The following is a 27,097-nucleotide window of genomic DNA, read 5'->3' as shown; positions in this document are numbered from 1 at the left end:
TAGTTTACCAAGTGATATCTGCTGTATCATTTCTTAGTGTCTTTATAGATCAGGTAGTTCTGAGCAATAGCACCATATAGGCTGATACATTCAATCAAAAAGAAGAACCCAAACTACCCGGACTTGTTTAACAATAACCAACTCTGCTATCTCAGCCTTCTTAGGGCCACTCCCATCATTTGCCTGCACTATTGCATGCTGCCTCTTGTTATTCCCTGCACCATCAAAAAAAAAAAAAAATTTTTTTTTTCTCCTTCAGGAGATCCTTCTTTTTTTTTTTAATTTTTTTTCAACGTTTATTTATTTTTGGGACAGAGAGAGACAGAGCATGAACGGGGGAGGAGCAGAGAGAGAGGGAGACACAGAATCGGAAACAGGCTCCAGGCTCCGAGCCATCCGCCCAGAGCCTGACGCGGGGCTCGATCTCCCGGACCGCGAGATCGTGACCTGGCTGAAGTCGGACGCTTAACCGACTGCGCCACCCAGGCGCCCCAGGAGACCCTTCTTAATCACACACTCTGCTGAGCTGCTGGGCTCTGGTGTAAAGAATCATTTAAACATACTCCTTTCCCTTTGGCAACTCACAGTAAAAGACGAAAAGAGATGTATACACAAATTATCACAGTCACACGGTAAGTATCGTCATTTGCATTTAAATGTGCCAGGAAGAAGCACCAAACCGGTCTGCGGAAGTTAGGTCAGTGCTCCAATCCTGCCGGAGGTAGCTACCTAAAACTTTGCTCCAATCCTGTCCCTTTCATCCTTTAAAACTACCCATGTGACCATTAGGGCACGGGATAAATTCCACACTTCTTAAGATCACATAAAGACCCTTCATAAACTGGTCTCTCATTTCCCTCTCATCCATACATCTGATGGCAAGGCCCAGACCCTGCCTTCCTGGCAGCTACTTCCCCTCCTGGTGTCTTCAATTCCTCGTCTGAAAAACAAAGGTCATTCAAACATCTACCCCAAAGGAATGTAGTGAAGGTTAGAAGATTTGGATGGTGCCTCACACACAGAGCTCAAGGTTTTAACAACCATTACCATATCAATTCTGTCAGCAAAACATCATTTGTTGCCTCACTTCATCCGCTCTCCAGCCACAATACTGTATATTGGTAGGTTACACAAGCGCCATCCTGACTCCGACTTTCCTGCACAAACCTTGTCCCCTAGTCAATCTCTTCCAACCCAGTGTTTTCATCATACTTTATACGTATTTGTTGCATAATCTTATTAACGTATTATTACGGCTTGTTTCTTCCACCAGAGACTGTTAAATTCCTGCTCTGTGTGTGTGCGCACACATATAATCAGGGGTGAGGGAAGATATTCCATCCTGAAGGCTGAAACCTTTCCTCCTCAACAAAGTAAAAATCCTCGTGAAAGATGTTCAGTGAAAACTGTTTGTAAGTAACGATAATAGCTAATATTTATTGGACCCTTATTACGTGCCAGGTACTGTTCCAAGAGCTTCCGATGTTTGACCCCTTTTACAGACTAATACTGAGGCACTGAGTTGAAAAACGCGTGAAGTCTATCAGCTAGCAAATGGTGGAGTCCCCATTCGAATCTAGACATAGAACTCCAGATTCCACGCTTTAACTACTCTTCTTCAACACCACAGAAGGTGAGCGGACCCCAGTGTTCCCTTAAGGACCGGCTCCCCCGCCGAGACTCCCCAACAGCCGGCAAATGGGAGGGCGGAGGTGGGCATCAAGAGGCGAAAACGTCACTCTAGAATCCCCTAAAAAGAACTTTTTTTCCAGCAAGGAGCACAGTTCCAGCATCCCCCACAAAAGAAGGCCAAGAGCCCCCATATTTGCGGCGGAGTTCCCGTTACCATGCCTCAGGCCTAAGGGGGGAGTGTTCTGGACCAAAGAGGTTTTCTCCGCTACCCCGAAAGTAATAACACAGAAAGGGGCCCAGAGAGGGGGCAGGAAATAATGAGCGCACCCCATTACCCCCCGCCCCCCGAATGTCCCCCCACACGAATCTTTGCAGTACCGGGTCTGTAGCATCCAACTTTCAAAGTTTCCCCCACCCCTCACAGTTCCCCGCGGAAAGCGCCGCAAAGCAACAACCCAAATGCCGATTGGGCTGTCACTCGAAAGAAATATCCAATCAGAGGTAGGAAGAGTCCCAGGTTGATTCCACTGCTTGCTGGGAATTGTAGTTCACACCAGAATCCGTCACTGAATCCCAGTTTCTCAATATAATGATTATCAAAATCAGGTAAAGAAACATCTGCAAGGAGAAAATGAAGCCAGGAAAAACCTTGCTTGGAATTGTCTCTTTTTTTTTTGACACTACATTTAAAAAATGCATAATGGACCAGAAAGACATGTTAGTTTTCAGAGAATAGTTAAGAATTCACCTATAGTAGAAGAGGTTTGGAAGAGAGCTGGGATTGGTTTGGGTTTGCTTTTTTCACCACACTTTGGAGGTTAAATAGTTTGGAAATACTTAATGAAATTGCTCAAGCTGAAAACACACCATGGGGAAACGTTAAGAGCCTGTAGTTTAAGACCATGAGGGGAACCACCGAAGTTTCGGTGTAAAAGGGAACTGTTACTTTAAGACTGGGTTTCAGATTACAGTTCTGTATTTGCGAAAAAGTTTTTGCTCGTCCTTTGCTCTCGGCTCTTCAGTGCATACTTCCATCTTATAATTTAGCCTACTGTATTCTAATTACTTACCTGCACTTGTTATTAGACTGAACTCGAGGACAGGGTCTGCAACTTATTCAGCCTGAAAAGTAGGGCCTAGGACACCGTTCAATTAACGATTGTCGGGTAAGTGAGCAAATAAATCAATGGAGTTAGGCAGAAAATGGGAATTCAGAACGCAGGATTCTGCGATTATAACAGAACCCAAGTGGATAAAATAGCAATGGAGGAGTATCCAGGTCTTCTTCCTCTGGAAGAAGGCCTGGCAAAACACTGTCACCGGCGGGCGCTTAGTAAAAGCTGACTTCAAACGCTATGGAGTAAAAGAGACATGAAAAAAATCAACGAACACTGATATTTCTGCCACCCGCCCCGCTGAACGCAGAACTGAAGGTATCGAGCAGAGGAGTGGTCAAAACTGAAAGGAACGATCCTCAGCCAGGTAGCTGGTTGACACCGCAAGTCCTAGCTTTCTCCAGTCCGAAGAGGTGGCGTCACGTGACCCAAACAAATATGGCGCCTTATTTGTATCGTCCCTCCATTGACCAATAGGAGTAGCCGCTGTCAGTCGTCCCACCCCACCCCTCCCTCCGGCAACCTCCCGAATGGGATCTATCACCTGACTCGGCTCAAACATGGCTGCGCTGGAAGCTCTATTGCTTTGGGTACCAGGAGCAGGTGAGTGTAAGGCGCCCCAGAGAAGGTGGGGGCGTTCACCACGACCCCTGTAGGGAGCGTCCCTGCGCTCCAATCTCCACCGTCCTCCAGCTCTGACACACACTCATCTGATGATCTTCACTCCTCCGCCTTAAGAGAGGGCTCAAACTAGGGAGGTTCCTGCTGCATTTCTCATACTTAGGGAGGCGACCACCTGGGGATTTGGAGCGGGACTGGGTCTAAAGTTAAGTGGGGAATATGAAAGAAGATTTGTGGGTCTGCGCCCCGAGCTAATACGACTATTAAGTTTAATTAAATATTGGATGTGTGTAGAGAGATGGGATCCACCCCTCGGGGAAAGGTGGAACTTCTCAAAAAAAGATAGTAGCACGTCAAATCAAACATAAAACGATAATTAGGGAAGTAAGTCCCGCTTTTCCCAGCCAGTCTAGTAGTTACTAGTTTGTCTAAATATAGTGCGTTCCGTTTCTCCTCAATGTGGTGTGTATTGTTTCCAGGAGGCGCTCCACGAATGAGAAAATTGACAATGTGTTCTGCGTAATTCATCTCTTTCTATCTCCCTGCACTCTGTGCTGGGAAAATGCATCATCCATTTGGAAAAGAGGAAATTGCTTCTCAGAAGCAGCTTTTTGGGTTTTTCTGTGAGTGCCTTCGCAGAGGAGAATGGGAGCTGGCACAGGCATGTGTACCTCAGCTACACGAGGCACAAGGGGATATCCCAAAGAAGGTGGAAGATATACTTCAGGCGCTCGTGGTGTGTCCAGATCAGCTGAGGTAAGGAATGTCTCTTCTTCCCAGGAAGTTACAGGGCGGGAGACACAAGGTCAATATTTGGGCTCTGGTCACCTACTCTCACCTCCTCTCTGAAGAATTAGCAGAGGCAGAGTGTATTTCACATGCTCTGAAAATTTACCTGTATGATACATGTTTATTAATCGGTGTTGGCTTTGAATTATCATCTGAACCAGCATTTAATCCTGGACAGCAAAGTGTGCCTGAAACCACCATTTCTTGATTATTATCATAAAAGTAGATGGTGGAACTGAATTGAAAAGCATTTCTTTGCCTCCAGAAAAGCAAACGCTGCTCTTTTCTTGCTTATGATGTTGTAGTTGTAACAAAAGACTAGAAGCTAATTTACTTAAGGTTTTTATTTTTGAAATAATTATATAAATATCAAAAATTATATAAATAAGGTTTACATTCACAAAATGTGCAAAAAAATACAGAGTAACCTTACCCAGCTTCCCCCAATTGCAATATCTCATATACCTATTGTACAATGTCAAAATCAGGAAATTGACATTGGTATATTACTGTTAAGTAGATTACAGACCTTATTCAGTTTTCACCATTTTTTTAATGTGCATTTGTTTTTATGTGTGTAGTTCTGTGCAATTTTATCCATGCACAGACTCATGTAATACCAATAAAAATCAAGCTGCAGAACTCTTGCATCACCACAAAAGAATTCCTGTACTTCCTGGGAATACCTCTTTGTATTTTGAACCCTCCTTTTACCCTGGCAACCACTGTTCTCTATCTAAATTTTTAATGAAGCTCTTCCTGGCAGTGCTATTAACAGCTAGTGGTATAATAGTTAAGTGTGCTATTTAGTCTTTCCCTTACTCTTCCTTACTTTGGCAGCTATATTATATTGTATTAGTATGTAGAGAGTAGAAACTTAGGTGATTTTTTCCCCTTAAATTTGGGTTCTAGCCAGGTTCTATCTAAATTACTAACTTTGAAAAAACCCTTATGAATTCCTGTAACCCTGTTTTTAGCCTAGAGTTAATAAATTTTTATGAAATTCCTTATTTTCTTTAAGACTACTTGACTCAGTTTCTGTTTTCAACAATATACTTTAGAGAGCTTTGCTTTTTATGGTTTTCTATGTAATGTTTAAAAATAATAAAAATAAAAAGCGCCTGGGTGGCTCAGTCTGTTGGGCATCCGACTTCGGCTCAAGTCATGATCTCCCTGTCCATGAGTTCGAGCCCTGCGTCGGATTCTGTGCTGACAGCCCAGAGCCTGGAGCCTACTTCAAATTCTGTGTCTCCCTCTCACTCTGCCCCTCTCCTGCTCACGCTCTGTCTCTCTCTCTCTCTCTCTCTCTCTCTCTCAAAAATAAATAAAAACAATAAAAAATTAAAATAATAATAATAAAGACTAGATAGGGAGGTAGAGGCAGGGGTGAGACTTTTTTCCTTTTTTTTTTTTTTTTAATGAAATCTAGCGCTGTTCTGGTTCTAGTTTTATTGATCTATCATATACATTTGAAAATTTCTCACTAGTACAATGTCATGCCTGTTTAGGTTTAAAACAGACTGAGCAGTGAAATCCCAATCTTGGATCACAAAAGAGAAAAGGTCAGTAGAAAGTCTTTGTTCAGAAATTCTTTCTTTTTACATTTTTCAGATGTGGACAGGACATCAACCCTCAAAGATTAGCCTGGATCTGGTTTCTTGTACTGGAAAAATGGTTCTCCCAGGAAAAGGTAAGCAGGTTTATATTCAAAGTTTTTCTGAGGCCAACACTGAGAAGAACTTGGAAGTAGCTTTAAGATTTCCTTTTTATCTGTTACTTCCTTTATTATGAGGCTTGTCATATTCCCCTCTCAGTATTGACAGTGAGAATGGCTTGAGTTTTTATTGCTGTTTCCTTACCTAAATTTATTCATTAATCCACCAACATACATTGGTGATATAATTTTGTTAGATACCACTGTGAGTCTTGTACCTGAACAGAACTTCGCAAATCTGAGTGAAAGTGACAACATAGCAAATGAAGTATGAACCTCATAATACTCAAGTAATAGAGAATGGGCTGAGCCGAAACCTGGTTGTTCTTCCAAAAAGCTCATTTTAACTAGTCCGGTGCAGTGAAAGTTTACAGATTTAAGCCTTATTAATTAATAATTTAATAATCCACATGAATTAAACTAAAAGTTACCAAATATAAAAACACAGTGTGCAGATTTAGTGAAAGAAACCTTATAACGAAGTGCTTTTTTAAAAAAAAAAGAAAGATTGCCATTAAAAGCCTTTTTACAAGTATGTGATAATTATCAGAAATTGCTATCCATTGGAGGAATTTCTCTGAGACAATTTTGTATTAAGCCCCAGAATTTAAGATTTTTATTTTTTTAATTTTTTTAAGATTATTACTTTGAGGGAGCGAGAGAGAGAATGAGTGGGAGAGAGACGGAGGAGAGAGAAAGAGAGAGAGAGAGAGAGAGAGAGAGAGAGAGAGAGAGAGAGAATCCCAAGCAGGCTCTGCACTGTCAGTACAGGGTTTAAACTCACCAACCAGGAGATCATAACCTGAGCCGAAGTCAGACACTTAATCAACTGAGCCACCCAGGTGCCTGTAGACTTTAGGATTTTAAAGTGAGGAACTTCTGACCCAGAAGAGAAATGAAGAAATGACTGGCCCAGGGTCACACCATAAAGTTAGTTGGCAAAACTAAGGCTGGAACCAAGATCTTCTGACTTTGAATCCCTAGCCTACTGGTTTTTCCTGCTGAACATTATTTTTAGCCTTATGGACTTAAAAGCCAGAAACCATAAATTCTGTTTTGTAAATGTAAGTCAGCCTGATTTTCTTCTTTACTCCCCTCTATCATTAGAATTAATTTTGCTTTTAGTTCCAGTTTTGCCTAACACTTCTCTTTCTCCACATTGCTATCAAAAAATACAAGAAATTACTAATCTAAATGTATTTTTTGTCCAGGCTTTTCCAAGTCTAAAAAAAGAAAAAAAAAATTACAAAAAGACTAGCCAGGAGAGAGAAAAAAGAGAAGCAAAATTAAAAAATAAGCCCAGAATGATTAAGTTAGCTATCGTTGCAGATCTAAAAGGGAAAACTTGAGTTAAAATATTCAGAGTGTCTTCAGAGAGAAAAAGAAAAAATGTCTGTTGTTATTGACTAAAGATCTTTCTAGTCCAAGCATGGAATTTGGTTAAACCAAGTGAACTTTCCCCTCACTGAAGGGCATTTACCTACTTTATGGCTACTTTGTTGCTTATTTTCTGTACAGTTGCTCAACCAGGTGGTTGATTTCACTTCCATGGCTCCTTAGCACAGACTAAGAATAGTTCTTGTTTTTCCAAACATCAAGATCATTTGGTCTTAAAGCTTCAGTGCCTCAGTTATTTAAACAGTTGTGGGAATGGTTTAAACTTTAAGCAAGGACCTCAGTCTTACCTCTTTTAGAAGGACTAAGATTGCAAATGGGTTCTTAAGAATAGTTCCGCAAGACCAGTTGCTGTCCCAGAGTGGCCTTTATCTTTTAGGGGACTTGCTGGCTGCCTCTCCTTTTCCAGTCTCCCACCTTCTGTCAAAAGCTTCCTTTTTAAATGTTTATTTATTTTTGAGAGAGCACGAGCAGGGGAGGGACAGAGAGAGGGGGACTCTGCACTGATAGCAGCAAGCCCCGATGCAGGGCTCAAACTCACAAACCAGGAGATGGGGACCTGAGCCGAAGTGGACACTCAACAGACAAAGCCACCCTGGTGTCCGAAGCTTCCTTTTTAATTATTACTTGAAACAGTGGTTCCATTTTCCCTTTTCTTCATCCACCTTTGCCTTCTGCCTTTGTATCTTGCGGTGATTTCTCTCTACATGTGGAAGCATGTTTGCAAAGACTTAACTGCAGAGATGTTCACTGCATGCTGCTTCTAATAAGAGGAAAACTGGAAACAACTCCCATGTCCACAGTATAGGATTGGTTAATCTGTTTGTAAAATATCATGCCACTATTAAAATTATGTGGTAAATGAACTTTCAGTGACATGGAAGGATGTTCATACTGTACTATGTGAAAAACATTTTTTAGAAAACTATACATTTGAGATGTGTGCATAGAAATGGTCTGGATGCCCTTAGACCACAGTATTAATAGAAGCTCTCTTTCAGTGGGAAGATTTGGAGCATGTATGTGTGTGTTTTCACTTGCCTATTTCCATATTTTAATTTTTCTGCATTGAACACACCTTGCTTTGATAGTAAGATCCATGCTTAGAAACATGGAGCAAATTCTTCCCTGTTTTAGAAATGTTAGTCATTTATGACCCTGCATGTGCATAAAGTATTTTCACCAGTAAAATAATTATAAGCTACTGAGTCTTTAGGATTCTAGATTAAAGTCCTAATACCTTAACCAGGTTTTTTTTTTTTCAAAGGCCTGCTGTCTGGACATCTTATCTATTCCTTTCTTTTAGTCCTCAATAGAAGAATTTAACCTTTAGCTTTCCAGCATGAATTTTCTTCACCAACTTCAATCACTAGCATTTATATAAGCATTCAGATGGCATACATGCATGAGAGAAGGATGCGGTAAGAAGAGATAGGGTTTTACACCACAAACACACCAGATCATGTTAGCCTGTGACATGATGAATGGCACTTGAGTAGAGTATGATCTTGTGTTCTAAACCCACCCCCCTCCCCCCACACACAAACGATCTTGCAGGTGCTTCTTGCTTGAGATAGGAGACTTTACCGTAAAATATGACTCCCGGAGGGGTGCCTGGGTGGCTCAGTTGGTTAAGTGTCCAACCTTGGCTCAGGTCATGATCTTGCAGTTTGTGAGTTCGAGCCCCACATCGGGCTCTGTGCTGACAGCTCGGAGTCTGGAGCCTGCTTTGGATTCTGTGTCTCCCTCTCTCTCTGCCTCTCCCCTGCTCACACTCTGTCTCTCTCTCCCTCAAAACTAAATAAACATTTTTTAAAAATTAATTTAAAAAATATGACTCCTGGAACCTTTAATCAGCCATGTGATTTATAGGTGTCTTTAAAGCAGTGTTTGTCAGGATTAGTCCTAGATTTTACTCTTATTTGTATTTGTGTCTAGAGAAAGGGAAACTATAATTTTAGTTTTATGAACCAGGTAAAGCAAGTTACTGTGAAACAAGCAGGTCCAGGAAGAGTCAGGGGCTCTTTCTTTCATACATCAGTCTTCTCTGGTGGCATGTCTCATTAACAAATATTTGATGGGATCACTTTTGCATACTTGAAATAATTAGAAAATACTTCCTCACCATTTCATCTTTAGTAAAGGTTGTTTTTAGGGGCACCTGAGTGGCTCATTCGGTTAAGCACACAACTTTGGCCCAGATCATGATCTCACAGTTTGTGAGTTCAAGCCTTGCATCAGGCTGTGTCCTGACAGCTTGGAGCATGGAGCCTGCTTCAGATTCTGTCTGTCTCTCTCTCTCTCTCTCTCTCTCGTTTTCTCTCTCTCTGCCCCTTACTCGCTCATGCTGCGTCTGTCTCTCAAAAATAAATAAACATTAAAAAAAATTTCTTTAATAGAGACTTAGGGGGCGCCTGGGTGGCGCAGTCGGTTAAGCGTCCGACTTCAGCCAGGTCACGATCTCGCAGTCCGTGAGTTCGAGCCCCGCATCAGGCTCTGGGCTGATGGCTCAGAGCCTGGAGCCTGTTTCCGATTCTGTGTCTCCCTCTCTCTCTGCCCCTCCCCCGTTCATGCTCTGTCTCTCTCTGTCCCAAAAATAAATAAACGTTGAAAAAAAAAATTTTTTTTAAAAATAGAGACTTGGGCACCTGAGTGGTTAAGTAGGTTAAATGGCTGACACTCGGTTTCAGCTCAGGTCATGATCCCACAGTTCATGAGATCAAGCCCTACATTGGACTCTGCACTGACAGCACAGAGCCTGCATGGGATTCTCTGTCTCTCTGTCTCTCTCTCTCTCTCTCTCTCTCTCTCTCTCTCCCCCCCATCTTTCCCTCTCTCTGCTCCTCCCCTGCTCACGCTCTATTTCTCTCTCTCAAAATAAATAAATAAACTTAAAAAAAATAAGATATATATATATTTAAGCCATAGGTTTGTTTGATTTAGAGATTAATTAATTTTTTTTTTTAATTTGTAAAAATATGACAGGGGTGCCTGGGTGGCTCAGTCAGTTGAGCGTCCAACTTCGGCTCAGGTCATGATCTCACGGGTATGAGTTCAAGCCTGGCGTCGGGCTCTGTGCTGACAGCTCAGAGCCTGGTGCCTGTTTCAGATTCTGTGTCTCCCTCTCTCCCTGCCCCTCCCCCACTCATCCTCTGTCTCTCTCTGTCTCAGAAATAAATAAACATTAAAAAAATATATGACACACAGTACCTGGCATATAATAAGTGTTTAATAAACATTAGATCTCTTCCTCTTTCCTATTGTTTTCCACCTTGTAATGAATATCAAAAATGGGTTTGGACCAAAAGAGGATCATGTGGGCCATACTTTCCCAAGCTTACTCGTGACTGGGTGTTTGGACACCACAAGGACATTTCTTTGAAAAAGACCTCATATGACAGAAAAGTCACATGAAATGAACAAAGCTTGGAATTTGAGGCTAATCAGAGTAGGAGTTAAATGTTAGTATTTAAGAGGGATATGCATCCAAATTTAGCTGTTTTTATTTAGAAAAAAAAAAACATCTCAAACATATCGAAGAATTTAGTGGTTAAAAGTGCTTTATCTTAGAGAAGCAGCAGAAATAAGACTAACTGAAGAGAAATATTATTTGTTAACAAAGAATATGCCTAATCTCTATGCTTCCTTCTTATGATTCTTCTAGAAATTACTCCCAAGTGTTTTCCGGAGAAAGCTTGAGTTTCTTTTATTATCAGAAGACCTCCAAAGTGACATTCCTGAGGACATCCTCAAGGTAAGAGAGTGCTGGGGAGCTATCTGCCTAGGGTTACTATCACTCGATAAGCTCAGCTCCCAAGGATCTAGCAGAGATAGGTCCCAAGGAGGTTGGCTATACTCTGTTCTCAGGCAAGACCAAGCTAGGTAGATGTCCCTTTCAAGAGAGCTCAGAATTGGAATAAACTTACCTGATTTTAGAATTCTTAGAGTTGGATTGTCCAGAAGTACTATGTATAACTGGGGATTAAAGGTGTTGTTGTTTTTTTTTTTTCTTTTCATGGGAAAGGAATACATAACTTGGATTTAAACTGGATGTTTGAATTTTTCACCAGTGTATCATAGGGAATATAAAGGGAGGAAGGAATTAGTGTTTGTTGAATACCTCTTCTATAACAGGTGCATTGAATGTGGTAATCCTCACAACAAATTTCTGGGGGCAGATCAAACTAAATCTTAACTATATCTAAGGTGCCTGAGGTATGCTCTGACGCTCAGTACTGATTTTCTTCATGACCTGGCCACCAGCTAATTAAATACATATTAGCAGTAGGATTTAAGGTAGGGACTTACACTTGTATTAGGTCAAAGACCCATGACCCTGTGACCATGTTGGAAGCAGTTAATGAAGAAGCATCCCTCAGTACTGTCCATAGGCATGGTGCTAACGCGTGAGAAATCACCTACTGCTCCGTCCTCTTTTCTGCCTCTACCCTAACCCTGCAAACAGATTAGAGAATGTAGAGGTTCTTGCCTTAAAAAAAAAACTTTTTAATGTTTGTTTTTGAGAGGGAGAGAGAGACACACACAGCATGAGAAAGGAAGGGGCAGAGAGAGAGAGGAAGACATAGAACTCAAAGCGGGCTCCAGGTTCTGCGCTGTCAGCACAAAAGCTGGCACAGGGCTCAAACTCATGAACTGTGAGATCATGACCTGAGCCAAGGTCAGACGCTCAACCAACTGAGCCACCCAGGCGTCCCGTAGAGGTGCTTACCTTTAAAGGCTTACCATCTAGTCAGGGAGAAAGACTAATACACACATGCCACAATTGTGGACTAAACCAGATGGCACTAATTTTGAGTACTTTGAAAGCCCAATAAAGAGGGAGAGTTGTGTGAGTTGGAGGTACGGGGAAGATTTCTTTGTTTGTTTGTTTGTTTGTTTGTTTCAAGTTTATTTATTTATTATTTTTTTAAGAGACAGAACACATGTGCATGAGCAGGGGAGGGATAGAGAGTGAGGGGGACAGAGGATCTGAAGTGTGCTCTACACTGAACAGCAGAAAGCCCAATGTGGGGCTCAAACCCACCTGAGCCAAAATTGGATGCTCAACCAACTGAACCACCCAGGCACCCCTTGGGGAAGACTTTAAAGGATGAGGAATGGGGTATACCTCAAAGGATGGCTAGGATTTAGAGCAGAAGTTAAAAACTGGTATATAATGTTCTTTTAAAAGTTGAATTTAAATGCCATGAGAGTGGGCATCATGTCTCATGCCCATTTGTTACCAACGTGGTCTATCAATTTGCAGCCCTTGATTTAGATCTACAGTGCACATTTTGGAGGTGGTGAGGGGGACTAGCTTGAGAATGGAGGCCTTGGGAGATTGAGTTATCTCTTTGCTTCAATCTTTTTTGCCTCAATCTCTTCATTTGTAAAATGATGATAATAGCAGTGTCTTGCTCTTGTAAGGGTTAATTTGATTTTTCTATGTAAAGGGCCTGGCAGGAAGTAACTACTACAGAAGTGTTTGCTACTGCTACTATTATATACACGTGCATATTTCTACCGAAAAGGGGAAAGCTTCAAGGCTTATAAATGGTAACATTCTAGACATGCCTCCCATGGATCCTTCTCTTCATCCTCTATTTAGGAGCTATATGAGGCCCTAGCACAAGATTCAGGAGGCCCTGTGCTTGATGGAAATCAGAGGCGGGATAGCTGGACCCCTCGGCTCAGCTCAGAAGCCGTCTCTGTGCTCTGGGATCTTCTGAGGCAGTCTCCCCAGCCAGCACAGGCCCTGCTGGAGCTCCTGCTTAGAGAAGACGACGGCACTGGCCTCTGTGGCTGGCCCCTGCAGAAGGCACTGGTGGACTTCATTCGAAGGGCGCTTCAGGCTGTGCGGGGCTCCGCCACTGGGCCCCCTGGTGAAGTAGATGCTATCTATGGAGCCCTGCGGACTCTGCATTGCCCTGCAGAGTCTCTCGAAGTTGAGCTGCATCTCCTTTGTGAGGAACTACTGGAGGCCTGCAGGGCTGAGGGGAACTCCCTGCAGGAGGAGCGGGTGCTCAGCTGCCTGCTCCACAAGGCAGGACGGAGCCTGCTATCCCTGTATGGCCATACTTATGCAGAGAAGGCCGCAGAAAAGCCAGCGAGGACCATACCCTCGGGAAAAGGTGTGTTCCCTTTGCTGCTTCTCCTTGTGTCTTGGTAATTCTGCTGTACCTCTGAAGTTCCTCTAGGCTAGTGCCTTCCAAGTTGCTCAGGAAATCTAGGAAAAATGATAAGGTGTTCTTTTGTAAAAGTACAGATTTTGTAGTCCAAGATGGAATGGTGGAAAAAAATAACAAAGTAATAACAATAGCAGGAAAGAGCTTTTCAGAAGCTACTGAGAGAAGTTAAAGAGTCTTTAAGATAGAAGCACAGAAAGCCTGGCTTAAGTTTTTAAAAGCGTGAATTCTCACGTCTGTTGGTTTTTCAAATGGGCTTTAGCTTAGGAAAGAAGAGCTTCCTGTTCCCTGGTAACCCTGTCTGGTTTGATTTTTAGTCTCCCCCGATCATCTAGATCCTGAGCAGGCAATGCTGGCCCTGTTCTCCAATCCTGACCCAGCCCAGGCTTGGAAATCAGCCTATTTCTACTGCTTGAGCAACAGCAAGCACTTCCTCGAGCAGATCCTGGTAAGTCAAACGTATTCATTCTCCATCACAGAAGTACCGAGGGATTCTCTATAGACCTTTTCGTTTCTCCTTTCTCTCCCACTCATTTATCTTACACAAAGCAGTCTAATTAGTGATGTGTCATTGGGTGTGTCCATCCCACAGTCCCAGGGGAAAGAAGGCTCTGAGAACCAGTATCATTGTTAATTAGAACTGCAGTCATTTTATATCCGCTCTTTGGTGGGGACTAAGATGTTGGGTATGTATAAGCTTTCTGGAAGGTGTGAGGAAGAAAAGACTGTGGCAGCAATATGTTGCCTAGCTGACGGGAATTTAATCCGTCTAACCTTCTCCTTCCAGACCGCAGCCAAGCTTTAGTTGAACTCAACAGGTATTTATTAACCTCATCCTGTGTGCCAGGCACTGTGCTAGGACCTGAGGTTACAACAGAAGTCAGTCTCTGCCTTCTGAGAGCTTACAGTGTGAATGTTTTGTCTTCAACTGGCCACTTTTTTCATTGTCCGGCATCTCCCTGCTCAACTAAAGCTTTCTACCCTGAGTGGCAGGTCCACAAAACTCCTTACAGCAGCCTCCGTCGGCTTACAGGTGACGGCACTCACGCTGCTGAAAGAGGAAGACTTCCCAAGTCTTGGCTGCCTACTCGACAGAGAATTCAGGCCTCTCAGTCGACTGCTCGTGCTCCTGGGCTGGACACACTGCCAGAGCCTAGCATCAGCCAAGAGTCTGCTCCAGACACTCCACAGGACCCAGGTAACTCTCACACTGCAGTGTGAGCTACTCCAGAAGTGAGTGATACCAGGCTTTGAGGTGAGGCAGAATGCAGGGGCCTGAGGTCGGTCACAATCCCTGACCCCAGGTTCCTGATTCAGCATCTCTTCCTTCTCCATGTCAATGCAGGACCAGGGCTGTGACAAGCTCCTCAGGGATGCCTGTGATGGGCTGTGGGCTCACCTAGAGGTCCTGGAGTGGTGTGTACAGCAGAGCAGGTACAGTCCTGTGCAGCCAGCCCCCTTCCCACCATTGGGCACACTTGATCCCATGCTCCACACATGTGGCCATTTCAAGCCACCTTCCACATTGACGTTTGAGTTGACAGCATTGACCAGCAACTAATAATCGTTCCAGCTATTAAGCCAGGAAAGAAACATAGGTAATGATTATCTTTACCATAGCAATGAGATTAAAACTAGAGGAAACTTTGAGGATGACTGATAAAAGGAACAAAAGCTCACATTTCCTGAGTACTTACTATATGCCAGACATTGCTCTGAGCCTTTTCAGTGGATGATTTCACTGAAGCCTCACAATAGTTCTGTGAGGCAGATGCCAATATTGCCCTCCTTTTAAAGGTGGAACAACTTAAGCCTAGAGGTGTTGAATATCATGCCTAAAGTGACACAGCTAGTAAATGTGGTCCATGTTCTTAGGCATGTGTTATCCTGGATCACAAGTTTATTATTCTCAACAGCTGCATATTGAACTGTGTGCAAAGCTGTGCTTCCCTGGTAACTTAGCCTTAGATCTTCCCATGATCCAGGTTCATGTTTTGTTTTTCACACACATGACCAGCACTTCCTAAAGTAGAGTAGGCAGAAGAGGAAGTGGCCTTACTCAAAGCAAAGCAGAGAAGCTTGGGTCAGCTCCTAGCTACGAAGAGTATAGAAATTGGGAAGCCTAATCTATAGGCTCTTTCCAGATCCTACTGACCAAAAAGGCCCTTTCTAGGTCCTTTCTGGATAAGTACAGCTGACTCGGTGGATGTACTTTCCTAACAGTAAATAAATGCTCTGCTGTATCCCAGACCAACTAGAATTTAGTGTTAAGGGAAATGAACCTATGCTGTATTCGGCCAGAGAGAAAGAACAAGAGGGAATAGAGATGGTCTTTCTTAGAGCAATTCTTTAAACTGACTCTCTTCCATCCTCTCAATTTTGCCCTTCAGCAACCCCATACCAAAGAGAGATCTCTTATGTCATTTACATGGTGGAGACAGCCACTCTGTGCTGTACTCTCTCCATCACCTTACCAACCTTCCAGCTCTCAGGGAGGAAGATGTTCTCAAGCTCTTACAGATGGTGCCAGCCAAGGACCCCCAGCAAGAGCATGGTGAGTTGGCGATGGAGTGACTTGGTCAAGCTTCCCTCTTAGGACAATCCTACACCAGTTTCTTTTAACACAGGATTTATCTAGATGTGATCTGTCAAGGTGGGTGGTCCAGCAGACACCTGCTAAATTATCCATATTTGCCCCAATCAGATTATGAGATGTTGGGTGCATACCTCTCCTTTCTCAGTGAGGTATAGGGAATTCTATGAGAATAGTCCCATAGAAACCTAGTCCACATAGAAACTGTACTTGTGGAACCATCGCAAGAACCACTCACATACCTTCATCCCAGTGAAGCGGAATTAGGACCTGCTCTCTGAGTTTGTCATTCACACTGTCATTGACAATATTTATGCAAGTTCTTGGTGAATCTTTCCGTGCTTTATAAGCTTTCTCCTAGCAGGTTCTATGCTTCCTTTCCCTCTCGTCTCTTCTTCATAATGTACTAAACACATGAAGTTTAGAAGAAAGACTTGCCTAAAGCAATAAAAAATAAAGCCTTGTTTTAGCCTTGGATCTCTGCTTAAAACTCAATTCTTTTTGCTTCCAAAAATCACTTTATAACATAGAACACAGGCTAGAGACACTTAGCTTTCAGAGAAACTAATGTTTTCATGTGTCAATAGATGTTTCTCAACCTATATGTTGCTTTGATTTACTTTTTAAAAGGACCTGCCACTGATTGGAAAACCAGTGTTACTACATTCTATATTTTTTTCTGGAAAAGTAGGCAATTTGTTTACCAGATTTCCTAAAGGAACTAGAACTGTTTTCGACATACACGTACAAAAGGCTTCCGGAGAAGTATTTTAAATCGGATTCCTGGTGACCCACCAGGACACATGCAAAACTTGAACTTGGAAAAGGCAAAAGAAGGCATTAATAGAACTGGGATTAAGCTGAGGCAAGAGAGGCATCTGGGGTACAAAATATAAGGAGTTACTCTCAGGGTCATGCAAGTACTTGCAAATCCTGGCCCTGATCAGTAATGCCATATTGAGGCCAGGGGCATAGAACAGTATCGGTCTTATTCTTCATATCACCCTGATCTTGGTGAAGCTGAGGTTACTTCCTGGAAGAAGTAATCACTAGGAAGTATATACATAAACGGGTTTGTTGCAACATCATAGTAGCAAAGCATCCCTAAGTACTGTATGCCCTGCCCAAGAAGAATCCCTAGGGAAGGGATTCATTCAGTGGAACTCTGCAACCATCAGAAATTTAGTCCATGAAGAAATATAATCAAATGCTTGTACTATAATATTTAAGAAGTAGGAAAATTAAATAGTGCATAAAATATCATTACAGTCAATTTAAATACATATCCACATATGTATGCAAAAGTGTTAAAGGCCTTACACCAGAACGTAACAATGGTTATATTTAGCTGGTAGGGTCATGGGTAATATTTCTTTTCTTCTTTTTTGCTTTACTACATTTAATGCTTTTCTTTTTTTGAGCAAGTTGTATGTTTTTCTTTTAATGCAACAGATTTCTATATATTAATTTTGTATCCTGCAACTTTACTGAATTAATTTATCAGTTCTAATAGCTTTTTGGTGAAGTCTTATGGTTTTTTTATATATAGTATTATCATGTCATCTGCAAATAGTGAAAATTTTACTTTTTCCTTACCAAAATTGGTAATTGGATGACTTTTTTTTTCCTTGTGTGATTGCTGTGGCTAGGACTTCCAGTACTACGTTAAATAAAAGTGGTGAGAGTGGACCTCCTTGTCTTGTTCCTAATCTTAGAGGAAAAGCTTTCACTTTTTTACCATTGAGTATGATGTTAGTTGTGGGTTTTTCATATATGGTCTTAATTATTATGTTGAGGTGTGCTCTTTATAAACCTACTTTGTAGAGAGTTTTTATCATGAATGGATGTTGTGCTTTCTTAAATGCTTTTTCTACATCTGTTGAGATGATCCTATGGTTTTTATTCTTTCTTTTGTCAATGTGATATATCACGTTGATCGATGTGTGAGTACTGAATCACGCTTATATCCCTGCTGGAGTTAAATCCCTCTTGATCATAGTGAATACATTTTTTCTAATGTATTATTGGATTCAATTTTCTATTTTGTTGAGGATTTTTGCATCTATGTTCATCAGAAATACTGGCCTGTAATTTTCTTTTCTTGGGATATCTTTATCTGGTTTTGATATCAGGATAATTCTGGACTTATAGAATGAATTTAGAAGCTTTCCTTCCTTTTCTGGTTTTTGTAATAGTTTGAGAAGAATAGGTATTATTAACTCTTCTTTAAATGTTTGCTGGAATTCACCTGTGAAGCCGTCTGGTCCAGGATCTGGGAGTTTTACAATTACTAATGCAGTTTTATTGCTAGTCTGTTCAAATTTTCTGTTTCTTCCTGATTTAGTTTTGGAAGGTTACATGTTTGTAGGAATTTATCGATTTCTTCAGGGTTTGCCAATTTGTGGGCATGTAATTTTTCATAATATTCTCTCATATTAAACATAAACGACTAAAGGGGCGCCTGGGTGGCACAGTCGGTTAAGCGTCCGACTTCAGCCAGGTCACGATCTCGCGGTCTGTGAGTTCGAGCCCCGCGTCGGGCTCTGGGCTGATGGCTCAGAGCCTGGAGCCTGTTTCCGATTCTGTGTCTCCCTCTCTCTCTGCCCCTCCCTGTTCATGCTCTGTCTCTCTCTGTCCCAAAAATAAATAAACGTTGAAAAAAATTTAAAAAAAAAAAACATAAACGACTATGGTATCAGTTGTTTCTTCTCCTTTGTTTCTGATTTTATTTATTTGAATGCTGTCTAGCTCGCTCTCTCTCTCCCTTTTTTTTTTTTTTTTTTTTTTTTTGATGAGTGTGGCTAAAGGTGTATCAATTTTGTTCATTTTTTTGAAGAACCAGCTCCTGGTTTCATTGATATATTTGTTCCATTGTTTCTTTAGTCTCTATTTCATTTATTTCTTCTTTAATCTTTATTATTTCCTTACTTCTACTGACTTTGGGCTTTGTTCTTCTTTTTCTAGCCCCTATAAGTGTAAAGTTGGTTGTTTATTTAAGATTTTTCTTATTTCTTGAACTAGGTCTGTATTGCTATGATCTTCCCTCTTGAAACAGGTTTTTCTATGTCCAATTTGGGACCGTTGTGTTTTCTTTTTTTTTTTTTTAATTTTTTTTTTTCAACGTTTTTTATTTTATTTTTGGGACAGAGAGAGACAGAGCATGAACGGGGGAGGGGCAGAGAGGGGGAGACACAGAATCAGAAACAGGCTCCAGGCTCTGAGCCATCAGCCCAGAGCCTGACGCGGGGCTCGAACTCACGGACCGCGAGATCGTGACCTGGCTGAAGTCGGATGCTTAACCGACTGCGCCACCCAGGCGCCCCGGGACCGTTGTGTTTTCATTTTCATTTGTCTCCATGTTTTATTTCCTCTTTGATTTCTTGGTGGTTCTTTCATTGTTTAGCAGCACGTTACTTAAGCCTCCATGTATTTGTGTTCTTTCCAGATTTTTTCTTGTGGTTGACTTCTAGTTTCATACCATTGTGGTCAGAAAAGATGCAGGAAATGATTTCATTGTTTTTTGATTTTACTGAGACTTATTTTGTGGCATAACATGTGATTTATTCTGGAGAGATTTCCATGTACACTTGAAAAGAATGTGTATTCTGCTGTTTTGGGATGGAATGTTCTGAATGTATCTGTTAGATCCATGTGGTCCAATGTGTCATTCAGAGCCGCTGTTTCCTTGTTGATTTTCTGTCTGGTGGTCTGTCCATTGATGTAAGCGAAGTGTTAAAGGCCCCTACTGTTAGTGTATCATTGTCAGTTTCTTCCTTTATGTCTATTAATAGTTGCTTTATGTTTTTAGGTGCTCCAGTGTTGGGTGCATAAATATTTACAGTTATTGTATTCTCTTGTTGGATTGTTCCCTGTATCATTATGTAATGCCCTTCTTTGTCTCTGGTTACAGTCTTTGTTTTAAAGTCTATTTTGTCTAATATAAGTATTGCTACCCCAGCTTTCTTTTCACTTCTGTTTGCATGGTAAATGGTTTTCCATCCCCTCACTTTCTTTTTTTTTTTTTTAAGTTTTTTTTAATGTTTTTATTTATTTTTGAGACAGAGAGAGACAGAGCATAAGCAGGGCAGGGACACAGAGAGAGGGAGACACAGAATATGAAGCAGGCTCCAGGCTCCGAGCTGTCAGCACAGAGCCTGATGTGGGGCTCGAACTCACAGACTGTGAGATCTTGACCTGAGCTGAAGTCAGACGCTTAACCAACTGAGCCACCCAGGCACCCCGCCATCCCCTCACTTTCAATCTGCAGGGGTCTTTAGGTCTGAAGTGAGTCTCTTGTAGGCAACATATAGATGGTTTGAGCAGGTTGTATTTTTGCTATGGAAAGAATTAGGGACAGATTAAAATGTCAGAAACCCACACTGTCAGCTCAGAGCCCTCACAAACATGAGATCGTGACCTGAGTTGAAGTCGGACGCTTAACTGACTGCGCCCCTAAAAAAAATTTTTTTTAAGGAGAAATTAGAGAATTAGAGTACAAAGAATTTCAACAGTTTGTGATTTCTTGATTTCTGCTTTAGTAGTTTCTTAAAAATGTCAAATATTTGTTTCTAATTTTTTGTTGCCTTTACTCTCATTACTCAGTCTAAATGCATTTTAAGCCTGTCTCTTGTATAATGTGACACTAGGTAGACTATTAATTTGACATTTTAATTTTTTTAAAAAAGAAAACAGGTATTTTAAGAAATATAAGGGAAAGATTTGTTAAATGGCCATGAAGGCTACAGTGAACAGCCATGTAGAAGGGAAGCTGCTGGGAAAAGGAAACAGAGGGACTGCGCGTCGATATTGATTGGAGGAAAGGGCCCAGAAAGGGCGCAAGTCAAACTGACAGCAAGAAGAGAGGATGAGAACACTGAGCCTGAAGTGCAGTGTGTCTTTGCTTCAGCCACACTTGCAGCTCCTGCCTGAGACACCCTACTGTGATGTTCTGCCTGTTTCTCTACAATTCAGATTCAGCCGATGCCCCAGTCCCTGAGCACCTGAGCCGGTGTCAGAACCTGACCCTGTACCAGAGCTTCTGTGCCATGAAGTATGCCATCTATGCCCTCTGTGTGAACTCACACCAGCACTCCCAGTGCCAGGAATGCAGAGAGAGCCCTTCTGAGGACCTGGCCTTGGCTGCAGAGCCAGCAAATGATTCTGTCTCCTCCCCAGGTACAGCACTTCTCCCCCGAACCCCATCACTCACATAAGCTGGTAACAGCCTGTCCCAGTGAGTTCTTCGTGGGATTGGGAGGTGGCCTTGGTTTTATTATGCCCAGGAATAATTTCATCCATTTATCAGCCCGAGTGAATCAAAATGACATGGAGAAAACAAGTGATTTGCTAAGTTCTAACAGAGTCTGTTCACATAGTATATTATTTTCCGAATGCTTCTTTTTTTAACTACAACCCACAGTGAAAATAGCATCTTACATCACATTCCTGTTTGCACTTAGGTATATAATTTACATGGTATATGTGTATATATATATATATATATATATATATATATATATATGTATGTATATATATATATATATATAAGAGATATATATGCTAAGTTTTAGGAAATAATACCCTTCCAAGTGGAGCACAGTCTTGATATATTTCTGTTCTTTTTTTTTTTTTTTTTAATGTAGCTCTCTGAGTCAATATCATGGGTCACAACCTACATTATGACAGAACCTCATGTTTTATCCTGTTTCGTTTTTCTTAATAACTTATAATTCTTTAACTTGCCCTCTGTGACTAGGGGTCAGTTTTCTCTCCCATGCAGCTTTGGAATAGACTTGCACTTCTGAGAATGGTATTTCTTAAGAGATCTGGGTAGCTCGTGATCACCTTTGGTGTAAGACTGAATGCAAGTAGAATTGAGGGATGAGGAGTCTCCATGCTACCTTCATTCCGAGAGCTGAAATACAAAGTGCTTGTCAGAGATGAGGAATCATATGTATATATTTTTTTTTATTTTAGAGAGAGAGGGCACATGAGAGAGGGAGAGGGACAGAGGGAGAGACAAAGAATCTTAAGCAGGCTCCATGCCCAGCGCAGAGCTTGACACAGGGCTTGATCTCACGACTCTGAGATCAGGACTTGAGCCGAGATGACCTGTTCCGAAATCAAGAGTCTGACCCTTAACCAGCTGAGCCACCCAGGCACTCCAGGAATAATATTTAAAGAACAGAAACAAAATGATGAGTGTTCAGTAAGCTGTACTTTTAATTAAGGTAGCAAAATCTTTCCACAAATCATGAAAAGACAGGGCTGACTAGCCTCATATTTTTCTGACTATAACTGCTTCCCTTAGTCATCAAAAAATGAAAGAGTTAAAGTTGTGAGAATGGTTGAGTCTGGCAAGTAATGTTTCTAATATTTGCATTTTCTCTCTTCCTCTGGCCTCTTCTCTCACACATGCTTCTTTAGGTGCTTCAGATGTCTTCTCAGCATACCTGGCCAGATGTCAACAGTATCTGTGCAGTATTCCTGACTCTTTGTGCCTGGAACTTCTAGAAAACATCTTCTCATTGCTCCTCATCACCTCTGCCGATCTTCACCCAGAGCCTCACCTGCCTGAGGACTATGCTGAGGATGATGACGTTGGGAGGAAGGGCCTGATGGATTTGAGGTCACCGTCAGAGAGCCCTCAGCACATAGCACAACCTGAGAAGAAGTCAGAACGGGGTGGCCAGGGAGTCCCCAGGAGCCTTGCTTCTATAATCCCAAGCTGTCTGAAGACAGAGCCAAAAGACAGTTCCCCAGAGCCCCATGGGCACAGCTTTTTGGACCTAAAGCACTTTACTAGTGGTATCAGTGGGTTCCTGGCTGATGAATTTGCAATAGGGGCCTTCCTCAGGCTTCTCCAGGAGCAGCTGGATAAACTCAGTAGCCACAACCCCCCTGAGAAGCCAAAGCTGCCAGAAGGCCAGAGCTGCTCTGGAAGCAGAGACGGACTGCAGAGCCGCTTGCACCGGTTTTCCAAGGTTCTTTCTGAGGCCCAGTGGAGATACAAGGTGGTATCAAGCAACCAGGGCTCAGGTGAGAGCAGATGGAGAGCCAGTGGGTCCTGAAAGTGAGGAAGGAAAAGTATCCCAGGAATGTGGGAGAGAGCAAGGAGTATGTGGGAGTCACACCTTAACTCAGGGCGTATTACCATAGCAACCAGTGTTAGAAACCTGTCTCAGAGCCTGTCCAGATCTTCTCCTACCAGTGACCCCAGGAGATGGGTCAAATCAAAATTGAACACTCTCCCTGTGACATGTTGTTTGCCGTTTCAGAGGAACAACCTTCCCGAAGATACCGGCCCATTGCCACACGGCACCCAAGTCTCCGCCGGGGGCGTCGGACTAGAAGGATCCGGCCAGGTAATCTGAAGAGCTCTCCCCACGCCTCATTCCGATGCACCCGGCAAGTGGGATGCTCCACTTGTCTAGTATTCTTTAAAATAAAGCACATGATCCAAACAAACACAAGGGATCTAAGATTATCCTAGACCCACTCCCCCAAGGTAACCTTGCTAATAGTTTCCTTCCAGAAATTTCCCATGCAATATAAGCATATCCCACATTTTATATATACAGATGCGTCATACTGTATTTACCGTTACATACTGAAAGCCTTGATTGTATTTTTCACTTATATGCTTTTAAATACACAGATGTATCATACTATGTATTGAGACCTTTTCTCCCCTTGTAATTTAAAGACTGCTTAGCATTCCATGGTTATATATACCCTTTGTGGACATTTAAATTTTTTCCTATTTTTTACTCTTAAAAATAATGCTGTAGGGGCGCCTGGGTGGCGCAGTCGGTTAAGCGTCCGACTTCAACCAGGTCACGATCTCGCGGTCCGTGAGTTCGAGCCCCGCATCAGGCTCTGGGCTGATGGCTCAGAGCCTGGAGCCTGTTTCCGATTCTGTGTCTCCCTCTCTCTCTGCCCCTCCCCCGTTCATGCTCTGTCTCTCTCTGTCCCAAAAATAAATAAACGTTGAAAAAAAAAATTAAAAAAAAAAATAATAATAATGCTGTAGTAAATAACCCTGTATATATGTCTGTTCATACATACATGTCTGTGTGACTATATCTATAGGATAAGTCCCTAGCAGTAGAATAGCAAGGTCAAAGATATATGGATATAAAATATGGATATTAAAAAATTGCCTTAAAAAAAGGTGGACCGGGGCGCCTGGGTGGCGCAGTCGGTTAAGCGTCCGACTTCAGCCAGGTCATGATCTCGCGGTCCGTGAGTTCGAGCCCCGCATCATGCTCTGGACTGATGGCTCGGAGCCTGGAGCCTGTTTGCCTGTTTCCGATTCTGTGTCTCCCTCTCTCTCTGCCCCTCGCCCATTCATGCTCTGTCTCTCTCTGTCCCAAAAATAAATAAACGTTGAAAAAAAAAAAATTTTAAAAAAAAAAGGTGGACCAATTTATATTCCCACCAACTATACATGAGTGCCTATTTGCACATGCATTCATCCAAAATGAGTAGTATCAATTTGAAAAAAAATCTTTGCCAGTATTATTAATATGATAATGGTTTTTATGATTTATGTTTAGTATTTTAATATTAATTTTTAGCTTGAAATTGAATGTTTTTTCATGTATATATTGGCCATTTATATTTTTCTTTAGGCTGCGTGTTCATCTCTAAGGTCCATATTTTCAGTTGGTTTGCTTTCTTACTGAATTGTAAGAAACTTTTTACACGTTAAGAAAAAATTCTGTCATGTGCTACAGTTTTTTCTCTATTTTGTCTTTAGGCTTCGATTATGAGTTTTTCTTAAGGAGTTTAAACAGGATCATTATTCAGTAGTATTACATTTTTAGATATTCAATTTTCCATTATGGTTTTTGGCGCTGGCTTTTAAATAATTAAGGGAAAGGACACCTGGCTGGTTCAGTCGATGGAACATGCAACTCGATCTCAGGGTTGTAAGTTCAAGCCCCAAATTGGGTGTAGAGATTACTTAAAAAGAAAAAGTCTTGGGGCACCTAGGTGGCTCAGTCAGCTAAGCATCCAACTCTTGATCTCCGCTCAGGTCGTGATCTCACAATTCGTGAGATCAAGCCCCATGTCAGGTTCTGTGTTGACAGTGTGGAGCCTGCTTGGGCTCTCCCCCTGTCTCTCAGACCCTCCCTGCACATGCCGTGCATGCTCTCTCTCAAAATAAATAAATAAATAAATAAATAAACAAACAAACAAACAAACAAACTCTAAAAACCTTAAAAAGCTTTAAAAATTAAGTTAAATATAAATAAGTTAATAAGTAAGTAAATAAGTAAATAAACAACAAAGAATTTATAAGAGCTTCCTATGTGCTGAACAATGCTAGGTAGCTTGAGGATTGTGAATGAGCCATGAACCAGGACTTTGCCTTCAAAGAATTTATAAATTACCTGTATTGACAGTATATATGAAAAACTTAAACTGTACTGAGGCATAGCCCGAAGAAGGAATCTCTTAGAAGAGATCAGCATAGTCTACAATTTAGGGAAGGGTTAGAGAGAGAAGTTTCAGAAGAGTTGACTCTTGCACTGAGCTCAGAAGAATGAGTAGGCTCTAGCTAAGCGGCAATGAAAAAAGTGAACATACCAAGTAGGGTGGAGGATACCACACGAGAAACCTTCAAACTTCAAGACTGAGTTGTTAAGACCCTTAAGCTGCCCAACTAATGGGTTTGAGTCAAAATAGTTTGCATCCACTTGACCCATCCAGCCCAAGAACGCACAATTTACCTTCTCTTTCCTACCACTGTCTGTTCCTTTCCAAACAGAGAACCAAGGAGCCTCCTATGCATGGTGCTGATAGCACCCTCCCATGACCACACTAAACAATAGCAAGCCTCCATTCACAAGCCCTAGCACTTTGGAAAGCAGGTGTTGAGAAGAAGCTTTCTTCCAGGGCTTTAAATATCATGGCCTTTGGCAGACTGGGTCTTATACTTGGTTACCTACCTTTTCAAGGATACCTTTTTCTATGTCAGAAAATTTTGTGGCCCTCCTTTGCACCCTACCACTTCCTGGTATTAATAGTTGTGCTTCTATTTTCTCAGAATATTGACAGTGCTTACTAGCAGATTGGGGTTGCTGGCCCCTAGAAGTAACTTGTGGCTCTAAGACCCACAGGTTGGAAGCCACTGGTATAAGCTACAACCCATATGAACACGAGGGCCATATTAAGCCCACCCTTCACCTTTGGTCTGTATAAACTTGTGTTTTCTGTAGAAAGAGCACAGATGTAATAGTTACCCATCACCCTCTCACTCTTACTACCCAGACCTGGGCTTCAAGCTGACCTCTCACTTTCCACACTATAAGGAATTGATGGTTGATTCTCTCTCTTCCTAATACCTCTAGATGGCCGGGACAAAGGTTCCAATCCATCCCTGGAAAGTACAAGTAGTGAGCTGAGCACAAGTACTTCAGGTATGAGGGTCCCAAGCAGTTACCAACTTCAAGCGGCTTTGCTCTGATACAGAGTTGCCCTACACCATGGTGTAAAATCCTGCACTGAACAGTTCATGCCTGTGTTCAAGAAGGTTGGTTCTAAGAGATGCAAGCTTCCAGTTACAAGATGAATAAGTCCTGGGGATGTAATACACTGCATGGTATTAGAGTTACCAGTACCGTATTCTATATTTGAAGTGGCCAAAAGAGTACATGTTAAAAATTTTATCACAAGAAAAAAGTTTATAACTAGGTATAATGATGGATGTTAACTTATTTTGGTGATCATTTCACAATATATACATATATAAAGTCATTATGTTTTACACCTAAAACTAATACAGTGTTATCTGTCAACTATATCTCAATTCATTTAAAAAAAGAAGAAGAAAAAAGTTAGTTCTGCAGAAGGCCAAACAGATTTCAGTGGGGAAGAGGGGAAAGACTGTTTTACCATCAGTTGAGTCACCCATCAGCAGAAACAGAGGTGAATAACCCAAGAATGGTCCTTAAGTCTTATATTCAAAGATGATAGCATAGGTTTGCCCTTCAATTGTGGAAAAACTAAGCCCCATTTACAGAACTTTTAGAGAAGGACCTTGAAG

The 27,097-nt window shown here is 41.8% G+C and overlaps 2 protein-coding genes across 17 annotated transcripts in view; one reads left to right on the top strand and one right to left on the bottom strand.

Annotated features, from left to right (window-relative positions):
• RAD51B (RAD51 paralog B) overlaps window positions 1-3,180 on the bottom strand; it is a 687,198-nt gene extending 684,018 nt beyond the window's left edge. For 8 of the 11 annotated variants that reach the window (XM_045060114.1, XM_045060116.1, XM_045060111.1 and 5 more), the window contains exon 1: window positions 2,011-2,112. The gene's annotated coding sequence lies outside the window, so the exon portion shown is untranslated. Of the gene's footprint in view, window positions 1-2,010; window positions 2,113-2,702 lie in introns of those variants that run through there. The other 3 variants (XM_045060112.1, XM_045060113.1, XM_019833191.3) reach the window with 3 other exon arrangements.
• A 43-nt stretch (window positions 3,181-3,223) lies between these two features.
• The window catches only part of ZFYVE26 (zinc finger FYVE-type containing 26), an 89,538-nt gene continuing 65,664 nt past the window's right edge, over window positions 3,224-27,097 (top strand). For 5 of the 6 annotated variants that reach the window (XM_019833183.3, XM_045060109.1, XR_006599718.1 and 2 more), the window contains exons 1-13: window positions 3,224-3,350; window positions 3,848-4,124; window positions 5,769-5,847; window positions 10,931-11,020; window positions 12,875-13,397; window positions 13,769-13,899; window positions 14,485-14,649; window positions 14,797-14,885; window positions 15,842-16,005; window positions 21,016-21,219; window positions 22,471-23,082; window positions 23,322-23,408; window positions 26,403-26,471. In XM_019833183.3, the coding sequence (XP_019688742.3) occupies window positions 3,931-4,124; window positions 5,769-5,847; window positions 10,931-11,020; window positions 12,875-13,397; window positions 13,769-13,899; window positions 14,485-14,649; window positions 14,797-14,885; window positions 15,842-16,005; window positions 21,016-21,219; window positions 22,471-23,082; window positions 23,322-23,408; window positions 26,403-26,471 (2,407 nt within the window). In that variant the 5' untranslated portion in view covers window positions 3,224-3,350; window positions 3,848-3,930. Of the gene's footprint in view, window positions 3,351-3,847; window positions 4,125-5,768; window positions 5,848-10,930; window positions 11,021-12,874; window positions 13,398-13,768; window positions 13,900-14,484; window positions 14,650-14,796; window positions 14,886-14,908; window positions 15,050-15,841; window positions 16,006-21,015; window positions 21,220-22,470; window positions 23,083-23,321; window positions 23,409-26,402; window positions 26,472-27,097 lie in introns of those variants that run through there. The other variant, XM_045060110.1, reaches the window with a different exon arrangement.

This window comes from Felis catus, chromosome B3 (assembly GCF_018350175.1).
Source record: "Felis catus isolate Fca126 chromosome B3, F.catus_Fca126_mat1.0, whole genome shotgun sequence".
Classification (NCBI taxonomy): domain Eukaryota; kingdom Metazoa; phylum Chordata; class Mammalia; order Carnivora; family Felidae; genus Felis; species Felis catus.
Note: the sequence above shows the minus strand (reverse complement) of the source record. Positions and strands in the feature narration are given on the sequence as shown.